A 19,823-nucleotide genomic window follows, 5' to 3' on the forward strand; every position below is an offset into this window, starting at 1 on the left:
TTCTATAAAAAAAAACAATTTTTATTTCTTTTTTGAAAATGGCACATTATGCGAGACCTTTTTCTGGTGTAGAGCTCGTCACGTCACACAGCGGCGATTCTTGCGCCACTTCTATTTATTTATATATATATAGCAGAGTTCATGATTGCTAAAGCTTTACATGCGATTTAAAGGGTGAACATATAGTGGTATGAGGAAACATTTTTCTATTATCAAAGATATTTTTAATTTTTCTGCTAAAAATCATTTTCTTTTTTTTTTGAATTCAAATTATGTATTTATTTTCAAATGTGGCGCGCTCCGAAGAAAGGTATGTTTAAAAAGAATGGAGGCCCTAACATAACCTCAAAACTGAAAAATGGTTTTTAACGCAAACAAAACTGTAATTTTTAACTTTTTGTTTTCAGAACAGACAAAAATCACAATTTTTATTAGTTTTGTTTGTGTTAAAAAACAATTTTTTTTTTTGAGGTTACGTTAAAGGCCAACGCAGAATAGAAACCTAACCGGAATTATAATCGCAAACGCAACCGAAATAATGAGTTAGAGAGGGACAAACAATATGTCTATCCTTCTCTAACTCATTCTTCCGGTTGCAATTGCGGTTACGTTTCTATTCTTCTCAGGCCTTTAAGGCCTTCATTCTCGGTAAGAAATAAAAAATTTTAGGTGATGTTTTGAAATTTTTTTTTTTTTAATTTCAATGGAAATTATTAATATTTCAAACTTCGTTACATTCAAAATATTCAATGAAAATTTAATTCGATTTCATATAAATAAATTAAGACTTTAAATCCATGTAAAACTCGTAAACATAACCTATAATTCTTAGGTACTTTTCTTCGGAATGTGCCACAAATTATTTTCAAAAAAATCTTATATAATACAAAAATTGTGCCTTAAAATTTAGAAAAAAATAATATACACTACATTATATAAATTTTTTTTTTTTTTTTTATAAAAATTTGAAAAAATATATTTCAAAAACTGTTTAAAAATTCTATTAAATTAGAAAATTTTTTTTTTAATTTTGATTTTTAAATATTTTTTTTCCTTCAGTTTATTTGCGCACAATATTCACCCTTATATTTGTTCTGATAATACGCACGTTTCAATATTACATAAATTACTATCACAGTTTCGGAACAAAACTAACACTTTTTTTGAGAAAAAAAAAAAAATCTAACCTTGAATACTGCAGTAAAACAGTGCTTTTAACTTGTTATTTGTCACGACATTCATTGAATTACTCGTCAAAGATTAATTATGTACACGGCAAAAGTTGTTTTTAATATACATCCTGATATTACTATACTTAAGTGGAATAAAATTAACGAAGCTCGTTTAGAGAAAAATTATCTTCAAAGGAAAAAAAAAATAAAAAAAAAATTAAAGAAGAAAAATGATAATTAATGACTAGGTAAAAATAGTTAAATTTGAAATTTTGTTTTGAACAAAAAATAGTAAATAGTATAATTTTTGTTTTTCTTAAAAAAAATGCTTTGAACTTTCGTTATGATATCCCACTATGTAGATATCAGGATGGTATTTTATAGCGGGACAACGGTACACCAGTGGGACAACCAGTTTTCTCATATATCCTACTTCGGCCGGGAGTCTTGTTGCATAAAAGTGAATATACTTTTTGTTTTTTCAAAAGATAGAACTTTCTTATTTTCTTACTTTTTCATACATAAAATAAGTCAGTTTCAATTTTTTCCCAACCTTCTTTTTTCCTCCAATTGTTAAAATTGCTCAAAATTGAAAAGAAAATGGATGTAAAAGAATTTTTTTTCTATATTAACTGTTTTAATTTAAAGAAATACTTTTTCAATTTCAAAATTTTATTTAGAACAAAAAAATTTTTTTTCAAATCAAATAAAACATTAAATTAAATAAAACGTTTCTTTAATCCTAAATCAAAGAAGTTAGGTTAAAGATTTAGGATTAAAGAAACGTTTTAGTTAATTTAATGTTTTATTTGATTTAAAGAAAATTTTTTTGCTTCTAAATAAAACTGAAATAGTATTTCTTTAAATTTTTCCTAGAAAGAAAGATTTTTCTTTGTTGTTTAAAAAGTTATGTACAAAATATGTCGATAAAAAGGATCACTGTATTATTTTTCAAAAATGGCGGTAAATTCAAATATTAAAAGTTTGATATAAAATTTAAATGAAATTTCCTCTAAGAATTAATAAATTTAGAATATAAATTCTTTCTGCAAAATTCATTTACAGTTTCTTCTTTTTAATCAGTTAAAAAAAATTAAAAAATCATAAAAAAATTCTTTATGAAAAATTTCATTTTGGAATTTAATTTCTTGAATTTTTTTTTTATTCTTGTCTTTGATATAAAGTCAATTACGTAATATTGGAGAAAAGTTTGATTTTCACGAAAAAGTAAAGAAAAAAAAAAAAAAAAAAAAAAATGAGAAAAGACAGTCTCAATAAATTTTGTTGCCAGTTTATGTACCGGTTTCCCTCATAATTTAACTTGTGTGTATATACGTGTACAGATCGTAACTTCGAGTCGATTCGATTTATCGCGGCACCCATACCCACAAGGCACTTCAGTCTATCGATAAAATGAAAGGTCGATGCGACAAAAAGCGACGACGCGATCCACCCCGTCGATGTGCTTCTTGATTCACAGCTGCGCTTATACTTGTATTTGAGGTACTTACAGACAAGTTACTCCCAGTAATTCGTTACTGAAAGTCGTTGTACAATGAATGATATGATTTTCAACAAGATGACAATTATTAATATTATTATTATTATTATATACTTTTTTTTGTTTGTAAAAATGTTCATGTCGATATGAAATTTAGAAAATATGCTCCTTTATGTATATATATATATATAATATATATAATGCACACGACGATATGTTAAATTTTCAAATACAATTTTTTTTTTACATTCATAAAAATTTATATATAATTTCGTTCAGTTCTAAAGTAAAATTTTTTGAATTAGGCAAAATTTTTTGGTAAAATTAAAGAAATTTTGCTTAATTCAAATATATGTTGGATAAAAATAATAATATTGAACGTGTTACAAGAAATTAAATGTTTGGTTTGGAAAAGAAAATTTATTTTATTCAAATAATCGTTTACTTGGCTATTATAAAATAAATATTTATTTCAATTAAATATAAATTTTATTTCAAATAAATAAATTGCATTTGAACCGCAAATATAATTTTTATTTGCATTAAATAAATTATATTTAAATCAATAATTTTTCTATTTGCAATTCCATTTGAATTACCAAAATTTAAATAATAATTATTTAATGCAAATAAATATTTATTTAATAATAGTCAATTAATCGATTTTTTTTCCCATGTTTGCTTTTTCAATATGAAATTGTTAAAAATTTTGATAAATTAATTTTATCCATCATATAGAAAGTTGAAAAAAAAAATAATAATGAAGAGATGATTATGTTGTAAAGGGGATGTGAAAAAAAAATTTTTTTTTTCTTTTTTTGTCGTCGTCGCTGTCGTCAGTATATTATTGTGATCAAAAGACTATGAGCAGCCACAACGTTCGACTACCATTCCTGGCAATCGTGAAAAAACAATTTGATACTCATTATCGAAGTAAAGCATTGTGATTTCTGAGAGCTTCCTCGGCGCACAACATGGTCCCGTGTTATTTGGAGGCTCGGCAAGGCTCACTATGTGCGTGTTTGGATATGCAGGCAAAAAAGCCATGGGACAGTCCCCCGAACAATAGTTTGCATCGTATCTGCAAAAAAAAAAAACCAAACACATTTTCTTCTTTATTGTTATTTAAATTCAAACAAGCAAAAAAAAAAATACTAATTTGATGCAAAATTAAAAATATTTTGAAATTAGGGATGCAATTTAATTTAACTTTGAATTTCCCTGACTTTCAATTTCACTTAACTTTGATTTTGAATTTAAATTTCACTTTTATTTTAATTTTTACTTTTAAAAGAAATTTTTCACTATAAAAAGTGAAAGATATGGTAATTATTTTATAATTTGGAAATTTTTCAAAATGATAATTTATAAATTATAATATAAATTTTTAAAAAAATTATCACAAAAATATATTTTTATTACTAAATAATATTAGCGAAATAATTCATAGCGTACGATAAATGGGCTTCTAACAATAAGTAGAAGAAACTATTTAACAACTGGCATCAGTAGAAAAGGACAGTCAATTTCAGACACAAATGTATAAACTACTTTTCTATGTATATACCTATATATATATCACTAAATAGCATAAAGCCTCGAACTTGAATAAATCTATTTGCAAACATAACTCAATATTTTTTTTTTTTTTTAAATATTGTTCCGCAAATAAAATTTTCAATTTTTATTTTTAAATAAATAATTCAAAAAATTTTGTTATTTTAAACTAGGTAATTGTTATTTTAAGAAAAGTCAACAAAAAATTTTTTTCTATAATTTGTTTTAAATGTTACAAATCATATAAATTTCGATTATTATTCATTCAGTAAAAATCTTATTCACTATAAAGTATTCACAACGTTAATTCTTACTATTATTATTCTTTTTATCATTCGATATCAAGTGGACGCATTTTCTGCGATATTATAGCATCGAGTAACATAAGATATATATATATGTATAAATTCTGTGACGTAAATCGATTTTATTTCATTCTTTTGTTATTTTTTAATACGAAAATGATGCAAATTTCAAAAAAATACCTAATGAAATAAAAATTATCACATTTGATGTAGAATACACCCAGAGAAATGATATATTTGTCTCACAGACTAATAAATATTTATTTGATGCAAATAAATTTTTATTTGATTTAAATAAAAAATTTTATTTACGCCAAATAAATAGGTTAGTAGGCTGTGAGATAAATATACGTTTATTTAACTCAAATATATTATATTTAGTTCAAATAAAACATTGATCTGAGTGTATATTGGATTACTTGACTATTATCAAATAAATATTTATTTAACGTAAGTAAATTGTATTTGAACCAAATATAATTTTTCTATTTGCAACAAATACCATTTAGTTAACTTAAAGAATTATTATTTGATACAAATAAATATTTATTTGATAATAGTCAAGTAACCGATTATTTGAATCAAATGAATGTTTTCAGTGTGTGAAGAATTTGTCTTTCAATAGTTAAAAGAGACATAGGATCACTAAAATTTAAAAAAATCCAAAATGAAAATTTTGAAACTAAAATCAAAAATTTTAAAATTATATTCAAAAAAAATTTTCGTATAATAATTAGTTAATAAAATTATTGTTTTACTGTATTTATAATATTTTTTATATTTATGGAATTTAAATAAGCGCGGTTTTTACTACCAATCACAAGTTTATTGTGGCGCAAGCGCAGTTAGGTATTGTGACCGCCGTTGGGATCACCGCGCATGCGTTATTAAACAAGGAACGAAAGAACGCTACCTGTCTCTTTCCAACGCATTAAGCAATTTTTTTCCTAACATTTTCAAATTCTTTCCAATTGAATCAATTAACTCAGTGCAATAATAATAATTATTATTTTGAAATTTCTCTTACTTTTTAGGCGCAATTATCCAATCCCAGCCGAATTTCTCAAAGTCAACGGTGAGTTTATAACGACAGCACCTTGATTCTTGACTTGCTTCGTCGCAATTGAGACCAACGTTCCTCTTGATTCTACCACCTCTTCGTGAATCGAGTTCCTGCGTTTGAACCTCCAAATAGGGGGCATTTTCCGCGGCAGGATTTGTTTCCACGGGTTTATAATTCCTCCTGTGATTACCGCCACCGCCACCACCAATTTTCAATGCAACACCAAGATTATCCCTCGGATGTTTAAACCATTCGGCGACCATGCGTCTAAGTTCAATTGTCACCCATTTGCCACGTCTACCAATTGGCCTCGAGTATTTTGTCGTTAATGGTGGACCCAATAGTGGTCCACCTGTCTCAGTTGCACCACGTAATATTCTTTGGAGTGTTATCGTAACTGGAGCATCAATATCCAAATCAATTTCCGTCTCACAATCATCGCGCGGCTCCGTTGTACCATAAATCCATAACGAAAGTTCCGCCCTTGTAACACGATGCTGAATTACTTTATCGGAAAATTTAAAGTACAATACATCCAAACTACCCTTTGAATGCCTTAGCCTCTGATCTGAAAAATTAAAAAATAATTTCATATTGTTAGTTATTGAATATTGAAAATTTTTTTTATCAAATTATAATATTATTCAAGTTACGTTGGTGAAGTTTGCAACGATCAACACATAGAAAAAATAATTCTTAATTTAAATATATAGAAATCTATTATATGGAAAATATCCATTACTTTCATTTAAAAATATTATTTCTTTGAATGAAAATTATAGTCGATTTAAACATAAAGGTGCTTTTATACCTCTTAATTTCGATCAGATGAACATTTTTTCTGGACCGTGAAAATGCAAGTCAATGAATGTGATCAAAAAATACGTGAAAATGGAATTTTTGTAGAACCAATCACATTTAGTGACATGCATTTTCACGATCCAGAAAAAATGTTCAACTGATCGAAATTAAGAGGTATAAAAGCACCTTAAGGGTTAGTTTAGAATCGGCTCATGTAAATTTTAATTGGAATTTCAGTAGAACGTCCGAAATATGACATATCGATATTTTTGACAACTGCCCCACCCTGCTTTTTTCTATTCGATTGGTTTTCATTGGCCCCACTCGTTATTTGTCATAATTCTCGTCAACTACCGCACCCTGCTCTAGTGAAAATTTACTAACTTTTAATTTTAACAATAAAGTGACTAAATTTTCACTAGAGCAGGGTGCGGTAGTTGACCAAGAATTATGAAAAATGGTGAGTGGGAACAATGGAAACCAACAAGTGTGAGCCAATAAGAAAAATTTTATGTAAAGTTATCCAATCCTGTTGTACCTCTCAATATTTTGTTTTAGGTTGGTTTCCATTGTGTCCCCACTCGTCAAAATCCCCACTCGCCATGGGTCATAATGCTCGTCAACTACCGCACCCTGCTCTAGTGAAAATTTAGTAACTTTATAGTAACTTTTAATTTTCATACTAAAGTCACTAAATTTTCACTAGAGCAACTAAATTTAGTGACTTTTTTGTTAAAATTAAAAGTTACTATAAAGTTACTAAATTTTCACTAGAGCAGGGTGCGGTAGTTGACAAGAATTATGACAAATGTCTAGTGGGAACAATGGTAACCAACCTCTAGTTCGGCGCCATGTATAAAAAACCTACCATTCCCTGCAAAGTGTCACAATTTAGATATTCCACTCATTATTTTTTGTATGTATTGTCAATAAGATTTTAAGATTCTTAACCTAAAAAATTATTTTATTTAATCATCAAAATTTTTCTCTCAACCACATAAGGAAAAGTTTTTTTAATAAATTGATTCTTATAATAATGTTTTATAAAAATTTATTGATTTGCATTTACTGCACATTTTTTTTAAACAAAGTTTTTTTTATAATAATATTATTTAAAATTTTTACAGTAACCAAACGGGATAACTTGGACAATTTTCAAATTTACATGAATTGGCAATCAATTTTAGCTTCACAGGAATTTTCCAATCACCGACTACGAATAAGGTATTTATTTGTTAATTAATTTTATTCATTTTTTTAAATTGAATAATTATAATTATTAGAAATTTTATCATCGGAGTTTTTTTACACTTTATAATTTTGTAATACTTTTATTACTAAATAGTAACCAATAGTTTTGCAAAAGTAGTTTTGCCATGTTGGATCCGCCATTTTGAATTTTTTAACCCTTGCGTGCCTGAGCTGGATCCCTCGGACCCAGAGAATTTTGCTTTTTGATCTACTTCTATTTAAGAAATTTTTTTTCAAAATCGTTATCAAATTGGATAAGCTGATGTTATAACGTACATTTAAAAAAAGAAAGAGAATTTTTTTTATGTAAAACTCTTTCCAATACATTATTTTATAGCTCTTATGTACGTAGTTAACTGACAATGAGCTGAGGCCCTCGGTCCCAGACAACTTTTTTTTTCATGTAATTCAACATATTCGCTTGAAAATCGTTAATCGGAGGTTTTCGGGGTCGCTGATTACCAATCCGGTGTCCGTTTTTCAAAATTTAAAATGGTGGATCCAATATGACTAACGACTTTTGAAAAAACTTAATGTATTCATCTGAAAATAGTTACTCGGGGGTTTTCTGGGTCGCTGATTACGAATCCGGTGTCCGTTTTTCAAAATTTAAAATGGCGGCTCCAATATGACCAACGACTTTTGAAAAAACTTAACGTATTCATCTGAAAATAGTTACTCGGGGGTTTTCTGGGTCGCTGATTACGAATCCGGTGTCCGTTTTTCAAAATTTAAAATGGCGGCTCCAATATGACCAACGACTTTTGAAAAAACTTAACGTATTCATCTGAAAATAGTTACTCGGGGGTTTTCTGGGTCGCTGATTACGAATCCGGTGTCCGTTTTTCAAAATTCAAAATGGCCGATCCAATATGGCGGAAGAATTTTCAAAAAAATCGTTCGGTATCGCTTGAGAATCATTACTCAGGGATTTTTGGGGTCGCTGATTACAAATCTGATGTTACTTTTTTAAAATTCGAAATGGCGGAACCAATATGGCGGATATATTTTTTAAACTTTGACGGTTTTACTTGAAACTCGTTATTCAGGGGTTTTCAAGATCGCTAATTACGAATTTGATATTAGTAAATTATATTGATTTTTAATTTTCCTATTCACCATATTGGATCTGACATTTTAAATTTTGAAAAACTAACTTCAGATTCTAAATCAGCGATCCCAAAAACCCCCGAGTAACGATTTTCAAACAAATATGTTTAATTTTTGAAAATTCGTCCGCCATATTGGATCGGCTATTTTGAATTTTGAAAATCTGACTTTGGATTTATAATCAGCGAGTCCAAAAACCCATAAAACCACATTTTTCATTAAAATTATTGTTTAAGAAAAATGTATGCCAAAAAGGGTTAAGAGAAACAGCCATTGGTTTAAAAAAAAATACCAATATTTTCATTTTGCAATAACTTTTGTAAAATAAAAAATTTTTCTTCTTCGTTGAGTGGAATTATTTTGATGATCAAACAGAACATTTTTGCAACCTTTCAATTTAAAAAAATGCTGATTTCACGATTTTTGAACAATTAATTAAATTATATTTTTATTTAATGTTAATTAAGAATTTTTTTTTTTTTTTTTTTGATTGGCAAAATTCAAGTCTTACAATTAAAGTACGGTTTTAATTAAAAGCGAATGAAAAGTGTTTCGATTCAAAATGACATATGTTTGACTTACATAAAAGTTTAAATACACATATATATATATATATATATATAGTTTTACTTTAAATAACTTTTCCCGATGATTTATTGTCATACTAAAAAATTCACAAAAAGGAGTGCACTTGAGAAAGTGAGCCGTCAATTCTATCAATCTTTATTACAGTTACATACAAAGTAAAACGAAAGCGATTACTCGCCAACGCGGAAGTTATTTTGCAAGACACATAGTGGTATTGTAAATGATAAGTTGAGAAAGCAACGATCGTACACGAGGCAGTGTTTATAGACACTACACGTGGACTCCAAAAGTGGAATATTTACTGCTTAAACTTTTGCATGTCTCAATATATAAATAAAATATTTATATATACCAAGGAATTGCATCATATTTGTGTTTTCTCAAAAACGTCACATTGCTCTATATATAAAATAATTTCATTAATTGGTTAAAAAAAAAAAAATTTTTAATTATTTTTTGCAGAAAACATTTTTTTTTTATTATTCGAAATTATTTTCACTTTTATAGTTTCATATTTTATTAACAAATTGTAAAAAATTTATCAAATTAAATAAAAATTTTGAAGTATTTTTAAAAGGTCATTTCAAAATTATGCATAAAAATGTACGTAACATGTTTTTATAGCACACACGATATACATCTGGTCCCAGAAATCTAATGGCAAAAAATGTCATCTCAATTAATTTTTTTTTTGCAACGAAAAAAAATAGCGAAATTTCTATTAGAGATTTTTTATCTAAATATCCTTCACGAAATGATTTCTAAAATTAGCCTCAAGAAATTAATCAACGGTTTTTTTTTTTCTATTAAATTGTCAAGGCTCAAACAGGATTTATTTCCTTTTACATTTTGTTTTATTACCTTTACTCCTGGTGTTCTAATTTCGTATTTAAAAAAAAAAATTTGAAAATAATAATGTTCTAAATGTCACTAAATATATAGTTTATTTGATTTTTTTTCCTTTTAGAATGTAAGATTTCATAAATTGTACACTGATGTAATTTTTTTTTTTGTGTATTATCACTACCGCAAAGACAATATTGCGGTGATACAACTACTACTAGTAGTATTTTATACCTACATGACATTAGAGAATCTAATTCCCGCAATAGGATATCAGAAGCAATCTGTGCCTATTAATATTAAATATATTTATTATATATGTGAAATACAAAACATTTTATAAGTTTGTAATAAAGAAACATGAGAGTTATAATTGTCAGATATACAACAATGTATAAATAGCTCATAGAAAATTTTTTCAATTAATTTAAAAATCAAATTAATTTTTTGCATTTTTTCAAATTTTCGCGCTATTGTTTTAGTTTATGGTGGTGGCGTTACTGTGTTCTTTTAGGTTACATTTGTTTGGTTTGTCCCCAGTCGCCATTTGTCATAATTCTCGTCAACTACCGCACTCTGCTCTGGTAAAAATTTAGTAACTTTATAGTAACTTTGAATTTTAACCATAAAGTCACTAAATTTTTACTAGAGCAGGGTGCGATAGTTGACGAGAATTATGATAAATAGCGAGTGGGGACAATGAAAACCAACATTTATTGTTAAAATGAAAAGTTACTATAAAGTTACTAAATTTTCACTAGAGCAGAGTGCGGTAGTTGACTTGTGTCAATTAACACATGTGCATTTAACCTAAAATTTTCAGGAAATATTTTATAACAAATAAACATTTAAATTTTTTTATGAAAATAAAAAAAAACTGGATAAATTTTTTTCACGAAAAACTAAAACATATAAATAAAAGATGAAAGTACTATTTTTATGCAATTTAATAAATTTCCCGCCTCTGAATTGAATCAAATGCAAGATTTGAAAATTTACATCAATTATTAAATTAATTAAATTCCTTATTATAAATTTATTTATATAATTCTAATATTTATTCAATAACTCTTATTTAAAAAATAATGCAAAATGCAATGTAATAATTTTTACATGTCCTCTAGTTTTTAGAAATTATTTGAATGAATTTTTAATTAGTAAACATTAGATGATAATTAAATTAATTATTATAAAGTGAATATTCAAATGTTTGATTGAAACTCTTTTTGCATTAGCCCGCCATTTCTGTCAACCAATGAAATTACTTGTTGCTTCAAATAAGGTAGTTCAAGTTGAGTGGGGGAAAATTTAAGATGGACGTAAGCAAGTGCATAAACAAACATTAGAAATGTAAGGGACGAAATCGAATTTTTTTAATATCTCGCTTAAATTAAATTTTGGAACCTAAGTATATTAGGATTTTAGTTTCTATTTTTAATGGCCTATTTAATACAATAATAAAAAACGTTTTTATTTTATTCATTAATTTTATTACATATTGTATTAAATAGACCAGCAAAAACAGAAACTAAAATCCTAATATACTCGGGTTCCAAATTTTACTTAAAAATAAGATATTAAAAAAAATTCAATTCTGTTCAACTACCGTACCCTGCTCTAGTGAAAATTTAGTAACTTTTTATTTTAACAATAAAGTCACTAAATTTTCACTAGAGCAGGGTGCGGTAGTTGACGAGAATTTTGACAAATGGCGAGTGGGGACAATGGAAACCAACCAATTGAAACTCTGGTCGCCATTTTGTTAATTCCCTATTTTATACTGTTATTGTGTGAGCACGTTTTTGTGATTCGCAATTGAGTGTTGGTTGCATAGTCGTTTTCATTTGTTTGATAAGTGATTTGGAAATTTTTTATTAATATTAATATCATTGAAATTAACATTTAAGTGAAAATGGTTTTAGTATATGCGTATTGTGTGAAAGGTGTTTCTCTACAAAAGGTGTTTCTCATCGCAAGTGAGTACATACTTTAATATTATTATTAAAGTGTCGAATTTTTAGGTTATATTTTGTTTGTTTTTTTACATTTTACACTGCAATATTTATATAAAAAGAAAACAATATATAAACTTATACGATTTATGAAAAGATTAATTAAACATAACCTCAAAATTTTAGCTAGTTCCAAAGTCAAGTAACTTTTTTTTTTATTGAACTAGTATTAAGTTTTGAGGTTATGTTCATTTCAATAAATCAATTAATCACTCGACATTCATCAATACCTATAAAATAATTTTAATCTTTATAATTTACATAAGGAGAATTTCACTTGTGATTTTTGGTCCATATCAATGATTTTGTTCATCTTCCGTTTTTTGATAAAGATAAGGGGTCTACATAAACATATAAAATATTAATTAAAAATATTTAATATTTTCGAAAAATTTTTGCATTAATAAATGTTATAAAAAATTTTATAAAATTTAAGACTTTTTTTCAAAAAAACTATAATATTTTTGTGTTTTTTAATGAAAATTTATAATTCAACAAATGAGTAACTATAAGGAAAATATTCGTAACATTCTTAAAGTTATGAAATTTTATTATTTGGAAAAAATGCTCGACATTTGGATTTAATTAAAAATATTAATTTGCCTATATAATATTTGTTTTAAATTAATTAATTTCTCAGTGAGTGCAACGTGCAATAAATGTTGGTATTATAAGAGAGTGACAAATGTTATCGATTATTTTATCGAGTTCAGCCCTCGCGGACGAACCAGTTCTTGATATCATAATTCAATATTTCGCTAAAAAATTAATCGAACGTAAATTCTTGTCGTCAATTTCATTTCAATATATATGAAATCTCTTTGGAAAATTACTTTGAATATAATATTATGTCAAGTAAAATTGACAACAATGTTTATAACGTTTTCTAAACATTAAATTAATTTAGATAATATAATGTACAATGATATTATACATAAAGAGAAATTTAATGAAAAAAAAAAAAATCGAATGGACAGTCAAGTAAAAAGTATTTCAAAAATTTACATTTTTCGTTATTTAAAAAAAATTAAGTATAAATAAAATTTTAATTAAAAAGTTTTTTTCAGTTCAAGTACAAGCAATTTTATTTTTAACTAAATCATTATTAAATTTGAATAAAGATTTAAAAAAATTCTCAAATAGATTATGTTACCTGAATTGTTAGCTACAATAAAAAAAATTGTTATTGTAATATGTAATTTACTCAACTATATTAATGGTACACAAAATATAAAAAATTAATTTATTTACACTAGACTAATTTTTAAAAATATAAATAGTTTGTTATATTTAAGGATATAAAAATTAACACCAAATAATTTTTATTTGAATCAAATAAATGTTTATTTTTACCAAATAATTTGTTATTGGAATCAAATAAATATTTATATTGTATCAAATAAATGTTATTTTAATCAAATAAAAACTTTATTCAAATCAATAATTTCTCTATTTAAAATAAATACCATTAATTTGACTCAAATAGCAAATTATTTAATACAAATAAACATTTATTTGATAATAGTCTAATAACTGTTTATTTGAATGAAATAATTTTTTTTCAGTGCAATTGTCTCTTATAATAGAGTGACTTTTTTTTTTATTATTTATCGTATTATTCGAAATAAATGTTGGTGCATATATGATCGCGTAATTCCATTAAATGAATGACAAAACGTATATATAAATGAAATCATATCGAGGTGAAGATACGACAAACGATGGCCCTTGATCTTCAGAATGAGCATTCATGTATGTAATTGAAATTAAACAGAAATAATTATTATTAGGATTACAAAAAATTAAGTACAAATGTACTCGATACATATATATATATATATAAAATTTCTATGTTTGAATTTAAAAAACAAATGACTGACGTAAAAGATAAGTTTTCTTTTTTAAACGACTGCCAATCAATCAGATAAGTAAACATATATATTTATTAATTTGCGATCATTGTAGTATTTCACTATCTACTGCCTAAATTAATATGTGCCTTATGTTAATCTCCTTTATACTCCTTTTGCAATTTAAAGCAGGTCAAGAGATACGAGAGTATTATTCGTTGATCACTGGCATCGTGACCTTCGAAATTTATAACACTCTTCGATTATATTACTTCATCTCGTGTTCAAAGTAAATGATCACGTTTATTTAATTAAAAAAAAAATGAATAAATAATAATACCTAATTATTTATTCTTTATGTATTTTTTTAAATAATTATTTAAAATTTGAAAATTCATGTATTTATAATTGAAATTTATTAATCAATAATTTTTATTAAATATTTTTCGCTTACTATATTTAATGAAAAATTCAGTGTTTTAAAATATGAATCTACTATTATTGACATTATTGAATAAACTCCAATCATCATTGAGAAAATAGCTTATCATAAATTTTTTTCAAAGAAAACTTTTTTCTTTTTAATGATTTCTATAAAAACGATTATTATTCTGACTTTGTAGCCTGATTTGAATTTTAATTTAGATAAATATCATTAGCAAGCATAGGCATAATTAATTCAATCTCAATATACATTAAGATAAAAGCTTTTAATGTATTATAAAATAATCAATTGGGATTACGTATAAATATATTCTAATTACATGACAATTATGAGGTTTTACGTAATTCCTCCTAATTTTTTTTTGGAAGGGAAATTGGTAATTTTTTTTTCTGTATGAAAAATGTTGTCCCAAAGCTTCCCCCTAAACTCACTTTAGTTAATTCAAATAAAAAAAATTTGTCTCATTCCAATAAATGCATAAAATTCATTTAGTTAACAGAAACAGAAAAATTTGTTTCATACAATGCAAAAATTTGTTTCATTTAACTAAAATTATTTGGTTATATTCAATAAATGCGTATACGCATGCGCGTGTAATCAACGCAAAAGCACTGCGCAGTCTTTCTGTTCAACATAACCAAAAAATTTATTTAAATGAACCAAATACCCTCGATAAAATAATTTATTTGAATCAACCAAACGTTTGTTAAATTGTATTAGTAAAAAATTTCCACTAATTTTTTACTTAAACTTTAGTGAAAAAAATTATTATTAAATCAATTAGTAATAATTTACTAAAAAAAAAAAAAAAAAAAAAAAAAAAAAAAAAAAAAAAATAGTGAAAATTTCTACTAATTTGAATTAGTAAACGAGAGGGCAAGTATGAGAGTATAAAAAAAGGAATTTAAAATTTTTTGGTAATATACATACTTCCTCTTTGAGGAATATAGAAATATTTGAAATCTCGCGAAAGAAACTTTCCCTTCTTCAATAGGAAAAGCACGATGAGTCGATTTTGGCATTAAATCGCGCTTGAAACTTGATTGGTGCGAATGCAGCTCTAAAACATCATAAATCAAAGCCTTGTTTCTTCTCTCTGACAAGGGAACACGTGTGATCAACAAGCATTTACCCCGACACACAACTTACTTATATAGCTTTTTATGTTACGTGACTACAAAAAGTCGTAACTTTAACATTTAACTTTTTGAGGTCAGAAATACATATATATTTGGATAGTATTCTATATGGCAAACAATTTTTTTATCAAAATTTTCTTTAAACTTTAAATTGTGTAAAATAAAAAAATTTTCAATAGTAAAAATAATGATTTTTGGTTCTATAATTTTTATTAGTACTATTTAATCAGTAAAAAGGATGGTGCTAATTTTTATCAGTTGTACTGTTATCTTTTGGTTTGTAAAATAATTAATTTAATAGATATAACAACAAACAAAATAGTTAAATTAACTACACAGGGAAAAATGAATTGTTGTACTTATTAAACCTCACAGAAAAAAAGGTGGGTAAAAAGTTGTAAAGATAGAGGATAAAAGTCGTTAGGATACAGGGTAAAGGAAAAATTTGTAATGGTTAAAAATGTTACTAAAATATTACTAGAAAAATGGATGTCATATTTGAGTAAACTGTCTAATTTTAATAAAAATATTAGTAATTTTACACTTAACTTATTAAATCCACAAATTTTTTATAAATAAGTAATTGCATGTGGAAATATTTTGCCTATAATTATTGTCTATTAATAAAAATATCTTTGACTAATACAACTGACAGCTGACGACAGTGCGTAAATAATCAGAACTGGGAAATTACAACTCAACGTCTGTATTGTTGCACGAAAGCAGAGTTGGGTAGTAACTGAATTTTTTGTGCATATTAGGCTGTGTCAGTTCATCGAGATATTTCGAGTTCAAGATATGACGTCAGAGGCCTGGAGGGACAACAAACAGACGACACAATGTTATTCTTACGGGGAGAAAATTTGTTTCCACTTTCATCAATTTTATTCGAATACTTTAAACACGGAAAACGCTTGTTGACATATAATAAAATTAAAATGTGTGTTGATAATTAGTTTTGTTATATATTTGATTCAATTGCATTTATAGATTCTCTGAATTCGTGATAAAATATAAATTTTGAGGTTAGGGTATTAAACAATATCCAGTATGCATGTTATTAAAAAAGATATAAAATATATATTTTAAGTGGGAATTAACGCAGCAGTAAAAAATTTCAAGTTAGTAAACTGTATTAATTTTATTATATGTCAACAAGCGTTTTCCGTGTTTAAAGTATCAATAAAATTTATGAAAGTGGAAACAAATTTTCTTCCCCGTAAGAATAACATTGTGTCGTCTGTTTATTGTCCCTCCAGGCCTCTGACGTCATATCTTGAACTCGAAATATCTCGATGCACTGACACAGCCTAATATGCACAAAAAATTCAGTTACTACCCAACTCTGCTTTCGTGCAACAATACAGACGTTGAGTTGTAACTTCCCAGTTCTGATTATCTACGCACTGTCGTCAGCTGTCAGTTGTATTAGTCAAAGATATTTTTATTAATAGACAATAATTATATGCAAAATATTTCCACATGCAATTGCTTATTTATAAAAAATTTGTGGATTTTATAAGTTAAGTGTAAAATTACTAATATTTTTATTAAAATTAGACAGTTTACTCAAATATGACATCCATTTTTTTAGTAATATTTTAGTAACATTTTTATCCATCACAAATTTATCCTTTACCCTGTATCCTAACGACTTTTATCCTCTATCTTTACAACTTTTTACCCACCTTTTTTTCCAGCGCGCGCTGGAACCAACAGATTTTGTTTTGTCACTAAAAAAAACTTTATTGTTGCACTAACAATATATTTGTTATTACAACTAATTTTTCAGTTGTTACAACATTACAAATTTGTTGTAAGGAACAATGAAATCTTGTTGTAAAAACTAAAAATTTGTTGCAGCAACAAGTATATTGTTGGTGCAACAGTACATATTTGTTGTAGAGGCAAAACAAAATCTGTTGGTTCCAGGTTTAGTAAGTACAACAATTTATTTTTCTCCATGTGATAAAATAGTTATAGGTTAATTAATAAAAATGATACTAACTAATTAATTAGCAGCAGCATATTTTACTATAAATGGTCATGGTATTATAATTAACTCTAACTAATCTTTTATCTAAGTGCAATGATTATTATCATAAATAATTATTGTGTCTGTTACTGTACTAAGAGATTAGGTATCATTGCTGACAATTGACGATTGCTGATTATTGGTACTGATGATTACAGATAATAAGAAATCATAACCACCATTAACAATCATAAACATAGTCGTTGATAAAAATGATAATTCATTATTGTCACAGATTATTACAGGGGATAAAAATTAATGAAAATGATGATTGCTACTGACTGAAAATTATAACTGGTAACTCAGTGAATTTTAACATGCTAAATCAGTGGAATTTCACTGATTCATCACTGTACTAAACATTAGATCGATTATAGATAAATAAGATGCAATTAATTGGATAAATTTATGAGGTAGGTCAAAAGCAAGTGTACAACTTATGTAACAACTTATGATCGATTAATTTTATCAAATGCTTCAGATATAGTTCAGTTCAGATCACATCAATCCAAAAGGGTAATTATTTTAAAGATCATAAACTTGTTTCGTAAAAACTAATAAATAATTTTATAATTACAAATCTCTTAGAGCATACCATGCTGATATTATACATACAACTTTTGTGAATAATTTCATAAATACACATTTTTGAAAAAGCTTTGAAAAATTATTATTATTAATATATGGAAATTGGACAATAATTATTGTCACTTATTCAATTTGATAACGATCTTAAACTGAGTTACAATAAAAATGAGTATATAGATTTTTTCTATGCACGCATTTTGAAATGTAATAAAAATGAGTCCAGATTTTTTCTCTACTTCCAAACATCCGGAAAAAGATCTTTATAGTTAGAGAGGCATTAAAAATTATTAATAGAAATTCAATTAAAACTGGGAAAAAGTTTCTTAGCTGCAATTATATTGCAAGTATAAGGTCTGAAGTAGTAGGTCAAATTCTCAAAAGTGTCACCCAAAATTTAGAGAAGATTAATTAACATCTAATCCAATAGTTCGAAGTTCGTTTGGAAAAGATTAATTTAATTAAAAAGAAAAAAAATTAATTTTCAAAATAACTTTGCTAGCTCTCGGGTCGACTGTAGATATAGCTGGTCAAACTGGAGGTGGGTTATGCCACCGGTTGACTCTCCTCTCAATTAATGCTAACCCAATTGTATACAATGCGAGGAGATATAATCTATTCAAATCGATGACTGATCATATCACACCTCTCATTAACAATTTTAAGTCTCATCAAAATGGTGCCTTTTAGATAATCATGGAATCTTTTTAAATACATAAAAATTAGTCAATTGCAATTTTGCAAAAAATGTATTAAACCGAAAAAAAACTTGGTACCCGTTTACAAAAATTTTACCAAACGTAAGGGTTTGTTATGAGTGATTACAAAGCTTCGTAGGTAAAATTAACTTATAAATTTTAAGCTTTTGGTCACTAAAAAAATTAGTTATTTCAACTCACTTTTATGGTACTCTCTACCAGTGAAAACTTGGTAAATGCTAGCTATAAAAATAAGTATAATTAACCTGTTCAAAATAAGTCACAATAAATGTTATAGTTATGGTTCAGGTATTTCAGTATTTATTCCTAATAAATTATTTACATCACTCGAAATAAACATTTAATGACTTATTTTATTTAATTTAAAATATCCCTGCGTTTTGTATCCTTCTACGTCTATATACTGTATTTCTAAAAACATACAAATAGAAGTGAGAAATCTTTTATGACACTAGAAGAGTTCACACCCCCACTAAACAAAATGCTCTCTTTCTAATTTTCCTATGTGACGAACCCCTGTGGTATCACCACATTAGAAGACCATAAACACTCTTCTACAGCTGCGAATAACCTCTTTCTATCTTGTATTAGAATGGTTCACACCCTCCTTTTTTACGTTCAACTAATAGAGAAGGACTCAACTTTGGCTTCCAAAATAAGGGTGAAAAATATATAGTACGACAATAAAATTTTATCTATTCTCTTACGAAAAATCAGTATAAAAGGACTACATTTTCATGGAGAGATCAGTTCTTAAATCCTCTTCATGCGTATAACATCAACCTCATTCTTGGTACCAGTCGACGTCTTCTAGTTCAAGTGCATAATTTTCTTATACGAAAGTGAA

At 26.5% G+C, this 19,823-nt stretch overlaps 1 protein-coding gene across 1 annotated transcript in view; it reads right to left on the reverse strand.

The window, feature by feature from the left end:
- Positions 1–3,374: 3,374 nt before the first annotated feature.
- LOC127290334 (growth/differentiation factor 8) overlaps positions 3,375–19,823 on the reverse strand; it is a 43,842-nt gene continuing 27,393 nt past the window's right edge. The window contains exons 2-3 of the mRNA XM_051318836.1: positions 5,563–6,166; positions 3,375–3,754 (exon numbers count right to left, since the gene is read on the reverse strand). Of these exons, the coding sequence (XP_051174793.1) occupies positions 3,535–3,754; positions 5,563–6,166 (824 nt within the window). The 3' untranslated portion in view covers positions 3,375–3,534. The remainder of the gene's footprint in view (positions 3,755–5,562; positions 6,167–19,823) is intronic.

The sequence above is a fragment of the Leptopilina boulardi genome, unplaced genomic scaffold, assembly GCF_019393585.1.
Source record: "Leptopilina boulardi isolate dan_hultmark-lab unplaced genomic scaffold, ZJU_Lbou_2.1 LbouV2_59, whole genome shotgun sequence".
In the NCBI taxonomy this organism is placed as follows: domain Eukaryota; kingdom Metazoa; phylum Arthropoda; class Insecta; order Hymenoptera; family Figitidae; genus Leptopilina; species Leptopilina boulardi.